This window comes from Syzygium oleosum, unplaced genomic scaffold (assembly GCF_021117445.2).
Source record: "Syzygium oleosum isolate NSW1041296 unplaced genomic scaffold, Sole_v2.1 Sole_v2.31, whole genome shotgun sequence".
Lineage (NCBI taxonomy): Eukaryota > Viridiplantae > Streptophyta > Magnoliopsida > Myrtales > Myrtaceae > Syzygium > Syzygium oleosum.
In genome coordinates this window covers 3,207,828-3,215,203 of record NW_026607515.1, presented here as the reverse complement: position 1 = coordinate 3,215,203, position 7,376 = coordinate 3,207,828, and the positions used below count along the sequence as shown (strand labels likewise).

Below are 7,376 nucleotides of genomic sequence, written 5' to 3'. Positions count from 1 at the left end.
TGATCAACCCTCGTGGGACTCGAGAGCCCAATAGAAAAGAAAAGAGAAAGTAAGAGAGAGCAGCTAGAGTATCGACGATGAGATCGGTGTCGCAAGTGACGATGATGCTGGTGGTGGTTGCGACAATAGTCGGGACCATGAGCAATGTGCTGGTGAGTGGCCAGACGAGCCCGAGCCAGTGCAAGGAAGAGAGGAAGCAGTTGGAGGGTAATTGCAAGCCTGTGATATTCGGGAGACAGCCATCTCCCGAGTGTTGCGCGAGGGTGAGGGTTATGCATGTCGAGTGCGTATGCCCTTATGTCACCCCCAAATTGGCTGCTCTCATTGGCATCGACCGCACCATCAAGCAGATCGAGCGCTGTGGCCGGACCGTCCCTCGCAACTTCAAGTGTGGAAGTACATCTCTCTCTCTCTCTCTCTCTCTCTCTCTGTGTGGCTATCAACCGGCCGGAAGCTCAATGATCATCACCTTTTGTTTCGATTACTGTAGTTTATCGATCGCATGCGACGAATGAATGTCAAAATTGAAGCTTTTGAGCTAGCTGATAACTTGACTCTGAGTGTGCCATTTTTCTTGGTGCAGGTGTTACCACTCCTCCTTGAGCGAGGATCGATCCCCCACAAGCAGTTGCGCTCTATCATAATAAAGGTTTCCTTGAATAAGAGATATACTCAAGCGCCATGGATTTAACTGGAGATTTTATGATGTAGCATGACCTTAGGCAATCTTCCCTTTGCCTTTCTTTCTGAAATCTATTATGTAAGCTTTTGGATTATGGAATGATATACCGATGTTGAGATTTCGAGAGAGGTGTCATTACTGCGCTTGCACTTGAAAATTGTTCTGGATCTTATCAGCTGCACTTTATGCATGTCGAATGTAATCTTAAACCAGCTGATATACATAGCACTTAACTTCGTGAGAGCTTTGCAATGTTCATTAAGTCTGGCGAATTTCCAGCAATAGCAAGTTGTTTGGAAAATGCGGGAAAAGTGTTAGAAAAGTCTTAAATCTATTGCAGTAGTACCAATTTAATCCTAAACATTTTCACATATTGTCAATTCAGTCCTTCCGACTAAATTTTTGCCTGATATTATTGACGTGGACGCCTGGTCAACCCACGTGGCATATGGCTGGCGCTAACATGGACAACTTTTAATAATATTATAATATTTTTTTCAAATTTATCAATGTTCTTTTCTTTTTCCTTTTTCTTTTCTTTTCTTTTCTTTGCTTTTTTTTTTCCTTTCCTTTCTTCTTCCTTCCAGGGCCAACCGGCCAGAGGCCAGGGCTGGTGAGGTCGAGCCTTGCCGGCCATGGACGAGGCTCAGCCTCACGGCCTTTGGCGAGGGCAAGCATCGCCAGCCTAGCACGAGGTTACATAAGCCAGTCGACATCTACGTCAGCAATATCTGGCCAAAATTAGCAAGAATGAGTAAATTGGCACTACGTGAAAATGTTTATGACTAAATTGGTACATATGCAATTATTTTATAACTTTTCTGACACTTTTCCCTGGAAAATGCACACCCGAAATGCCACAATGAGCTAGGCCTCGTCGTTTCCACAAGTCACAAAAAAATGAAATACAACAAAGGTGTTTTCTCATTTCGTAAGTACATATATTGTAACTTCTACCTCAAAACCTTTTTGACTCGTCACACGATATCGGGGACAAATCTATGTCACTCCTTTCGAACCGTCACGCTAATTTTGCCTAAATGTAGAAAGTTGCTACTGAAGGCAAACTGCCACCGCAAATTGACAAAAAGGTTAATACACGGTCCAAAAAAATATCAGCAGTTATAGATAAACGAAATCTATACGATACAAATCTTCATTAGATTTTTATTTGCAATAACATGGCTTCTTATTTTTGAAGCAATCCCACTTGATTTGTTTTTGTAATAATAGATCACATTTTGCCCCCAATAAGAATAAATTCCACCTAGATCCATACCTTAGGTCCATGATGGATCTGGTCTATAAGCGAATGAACGTGGCCCGCGAATGTTACACACGTATTGGAACAAAAAAAGTAATCTTCCACAAGTACACACTCTAGTGGGACCCTCGATATTGAGTTTAGGTTTTGACTGACCAAGAGAGTAAATAACTTAGGATGACATGTTTAGCTGATTTCCAGGTAATCAGTGAGAAAATCATAGCAAAAGCATAGAGAGAGCAGTACTGAGTAGCTTGGTGATGACTGGTGAACGATGACGGGGGTGGTGCTTGTTATTACAACAATTTTCGGACAATTATTCTTACGACGGAGGTGTTTACCTAAGCCCAATAATTGCCCAAAATCAAATTACACACAAGCAGTGTACTTATCAAAGAGTCACACTGATGGGTTCATCGCCGCTAGGACGCCAGGAGGAAATCGCTGCTAGAATGGAGACCTAGGACACAATCTGAGCTGCACCATGTCGAGAATAGCTGCCTTTGTCGTCGTGGAAGCCAATCAGGCCTTCACCGCCATTCGCCAATCGTCAATATCGCCGTTGGAGGGCTTGTCGTCACCACTTGGTTTTGAATCACCACTTAAATCAAGCCCGAGGGCTCGGTTTTGGGGTCGCTAGCGTTGTCATGTCCTCCAATGCTTGCCACTAGCCACCGTCTAAGCCCAAGTCATCTCCGTCAAGCTCCTGCGATTGATGAGGAATTGCTGCGTTCGGAAAGGAGGAAGATGAACGGACAGTGGAGATCAGGCCGAAGAAAGAAGAAAAGATCAAAAGACAAAAGGAGAAAAAAAATAAACCATCTTAGGCAAAAATGCCTTGCTCATGTCTAGAAAAATGGCACATGATACGCACATGCTCATCGGCCGGCAAAAATTTGGCTGCCGGTAAGCTCAGACCCTTATTTGAGACAAAGTCTACTCTAATGCTTCTTTTGAGAAATCAACCCCACTCCAGTCTCTTGTTTGCAATTTTTACTATACTGTAACTTCACAAGTTTTTCCGAGTCTCAAAATTTTTTTACTTGTCACATGATATCGATACTGGGGATGAATCTATGTCACTTGTTTCAACCCGTCACGTAATTTTTGCTTAAATGCAGAAAGTCGCTATTGAAGGCAAATTGCCCCTGCAAATTGACAAAAAGGTTGATACACAATCCTAGAATTATACTGACATATTATTAGATTCGTTATGCAGAAGAACATTGCTCTTATCTTTAAAACACACTCACTTGATTTTTTTTTGTAATAATAGATCATATTTTTCCCCCAATAAGAATAAACTCCATCTAGATCCATGCATGTGGTCCATGATGGATCTGGTCTATTCGACAATTTTTCTAAGTAATTGTCGGGTTGGCTGAGACTTGGCAAGATGATAATTTATTCAAACATTAAACTTTGTTTTTATTATTAAATTAAGCTGCAACTGGAAGGCGTAAGTCGAAATTTGGCGCCTATACCTTGGCTCAAGAATGAAGTATAGTTGTAACATACACCGTCATTGTAAAAAAGAAAAAAATTACGTAAGCGACCTCATACACCAAAGATTTGAAAGAATGAACAATTATATTCCTAAAATTAATGCATCAGGTGATATTTCCTTGACGCTGACATACACTGGCCGCGTATGCTCCACTTTTTTTAAAATTCAGCACTCTCATGTGAGAAAGCATAAGTGAGTATATGTGGCCCGAGAGACTTCCACAAGCACGCGGTGTAATGGGAATAGACCCTCGAGATCGAGTCTAGGTTTTGACTGACCAATTCATCTAGAACGTCATCAATTTTATGTTAACATGTTTACCTGATTCCCAGGTGATTAGCAAGAGCAAAAGAATAGCGAGTGACCCGGTGATTGCTGATGAACGGTGATGGCGGCAGTGCTTGTTGTTAATTATCGTTACGACATTCGCGCTACTTCACTATGTTGGCCTAAATTTGTCTTGGTTTCACTAATGAAGAAAGAAAACGCAAATCCAGAGAAGTCTTTTGTCTTTCATCTTGTAAGGATATGGAATGACACTTCACAAACATGGTCAGTCGTCTCGGAAAATTCTTTTAGCGTACGATTTGAGCCCGCCAGGCTGAGTCTGCGCACTTGATGCCCCTAAGTCGACTGTTGACCAGAGCCGTGAAGAAGACGAGACAACACGACGAGCATTCTATATAAACAAGTCGAGCTGCTTGATCTTGTTGCCGGAGTTACACCGTAAACCAACTCTGAGGGTAGAATATGGGGAGGAGGAGTTCGGGGATGGTGGTGATGCAATTGGTTGTGCTTTGGCTGGTGATGTGGGTGTAGTCGGCTAAGTTCGTATATCAGAAATTAAAATCAAACGTTAGGAAAAAACTAACCTGAAAGCAGTACAACCAAATAAGCAGAATGTTGATCCGAGCCCAACGAATTAACGTCGTGTCCTTAAGACGAATTTGGCCCCTCAATCGGTACCGAGGATATTGGACAATCGTCTCCCGGATAGAACGGATCTCGTTCCTCCGAGCGGTACGTATTCGGAGGACTCCAACGAACGCAATTTTGCAGAACAATCGCACCAAATGACAATGATGAAGTGAATATGCGTAGAGTGCGTCGGGAAAAAATGAATGCCACAAAGTGATATATGTATTCCGAACTAAACTGTTCGGTCTTATTCAAGTGACGAAAAATGAAGAGTCGCGAGTTTTCGTGAATAGTAGCGAAGGTTCGCTTGAACCGGTTCGGTTCATGAACAGTCGCGAGAAGGGCTTCGGTTTTCTGTTCGGGCGAACCGAACCTCACGAACATACATGTTTATTTGTCCAAAAATAAATAAATAAATAAATAAATTCTAAACAACGTGTCTGTTCGAAAAAAATAAAAACCGATAGAGAGTGGACCCGGAACCGAACCGAGCCGGCCGGACGGACGGCGGCGGCGGCGCGCGCGCGGGAGGTGGACCGACCTAGCTTGACGTAGGTCCTCTCTCTTCCACAAAAGTGGGGTACCCCTTGGGGCCCAAACCCATTTGTGAGGCTCAACTATTTGAACCCATCTCCCATCTCTCTTCTACCCTATGTGGGACACTTTCACCCACACACTTCTCATTCAATTCTATGGGATTTTGGTTCCAAAATCCCAACAATCCCCCACATGAATGAGAAGTTCAGATATCATGACTCTTTGTGTATGCATGAGATGCAATGTGCGATTATTCCATGAGAAAACGTTGCATCAGGATAAGTAGTCTGAGACCTTGAACTTTCCTTAGTGAAACCTATCGGACTTACTCAGTCAATCAGTAGACTTGATGTCTTTGAACTGTCGACCTTTGGTGTAAGCCTAGACAATAGAAATCACACAACTGTTTCTCGAACAAAATTGGTTCTCACTGTTGTGTTCGTTTTGGTCATGAACACCGCCTGGTCTCATGAGTGTTTTAGAGAATTCGGCCTTTTCAATTCTCACAGAAGCGGCCCTCACTTCACACTCACATAGGTGATTTCGAACATATAGTATATCACATACTCAATTCGGAATCATTAAAAGCTTTTGCTTAACCTTCACATATTAACTTGTCTTCATCGGGAATGAGTAAAAATTTAACAAGTACTCTACACTTTGTCTTCATAACTTAGTTGTCCCTTTGAACCTAGATCTTGGGATCTCCAATCAACTAGGTAGGGTTTCCGCTATGATGACTTGTTTATAGGCCTTAAACCCATTCCCCTTGATGTTTTTGCAACCATCTCTCCAGTTAGGCCTTTTGTCAATGGATCCGCAATATTATCTTTTGACTTCACATAGTCAATGGTGATAATTCCACTAGAGAGAAGTTGTCTTACTGTGTCATGTCTTCGACGTATGTGTCGAGACTTACCGTTATACATGACATTCCTTGCTCTTCCTATTGCCGCTTGACCGTCACAATGTATACATACAAGGCACCTTGGTTTAGGCCAATTAGGAATATCTTCCAAGAAATTTCGAAGCCACTCTGCTTCTTCACCGGCTTTATCCAAAGCAATAAATTCTGATTCCATAGTGGATCTAGCAATACAAGTTTGTTTGGATGATTTCCAAGACACTTGCCGCTCCCAAGTGTGAATACATATCCACTTGTCGATTTTGTGTCTTTAGTGCCGGTTATCCAATTTGCATCACAAGTATCCTTCAAGTACCGCATGGATATTCTGTGTAATGCAAAGCATAATCTTGAGTATGCTTTAAGTAGCCCAATAAACGTTTCATTGCTTTCCAATGATTTTCATTTGGACTAATCAAATCGACTTAGCTTGCTAACCGCACAAGCTATGTCCGGCCTAGTACGATTCATGACATACATTAAACTGCCTAGTATACTAGCATACTCATTTTGAGCCTTACTTTCACCAGTATTCTTCGAAAGATGTAAATTAACATCTATAGGAGTCTTTACCGGTACAATATCTAGATTCTTGCACTTTCCAAGAATCGTCTCAATATAATGGGATTGTGATAGAGTTAATCCTCCATTTGTTTTATGGATTTTAACTCCTAAAATAACATCTGCAACCCCCATATCTTTCATATCAAATTTACTTGTGAGCATGCGTTTGGTCGCCTTAACAACCTCACTATCGCTGCCCATTATAAGCATGTCATCTACATATAAGCACAAAATGGCAAAACCATTATGAGTGTTCTTAACATATACACATTTATCACACTCATTGATCTTGAAACCATTCGACAACATGACTTGGTCGAATTTAGCATGCCATTGTTTCGGTGCTTGTTTCAATCCATAGAGTGACTTGATAAGCCGACATACTTTCTTCTCTTGACTTGGAACAATGAACCCTTCGGGTTGTTCCAAATATATTTCTTCTTCCAAATCTCCGTTTAAGAAGGCCGTCTTAACATCCATTTGATGGATTTCAAGCTTATACACCGCTGCTATGGCAATTAGCATCCTTATGGATGTAATTCTAGTAACAGGTGAATAAGTATCAAAATAATCAAGACCTTCTCGTTGCTTGTATCCTTTTACTACAAGCCTAGCCTTATATTTATCAATAGCACCATCCGCTTTCATTTTCCTCTTGAAAATCCACTTACATTGTAGTGGTTTATTACCAGGAGGAAGGTCAACCAATTCCCATGTATGGTTTGACAAGATGGATTCAACTTCACTATTGATAGCTTCTTTCCAGAACGGGGCTTCTGGCGAAGTCACAGCTTCTTTGAATGTCCGAGGCTCATTCTCTAACAGATACGTGAAGAAATCAGGTCCAAAAGACGTGGAAGTCCTTTGTCTTTTACTACGTCTAGGTTCATCCTCAATTGGATCATTTCTAGATATAGTATCTCGAGACCTCTTATTATTATCAATTGGCTCATATACTATGTTATACGGAAATATATTTTCAAAGAACGAAGCGTCCCTT

The 7,376-nt window shown here is 41.5% G+C and overlaps 1 protein-coding gene across 1 annotated transcript; it reads left to right on the top strand.

The window, feature by feature from the left end:
* Window positions 1–810, top strand: LOC115683248 (uncharacterized). The gene is made up of 2 exons (XM_030607712.2): window positions 1–396; window positions 584–810. The coding sequence occupies exons 1-2, from the start codon at window positions 78–80 to the stop codon at window positions 601–603; spliced, it is 339 nt and encodes a 112-aa protein (XP_030463572.1). The 5' UTR covers window positions 1–77; the 3' UTR covers window positions 604–810.
* The last annotated feature ends 6,566 nt before the right edge of the window (window positions 811–7,376 follow it).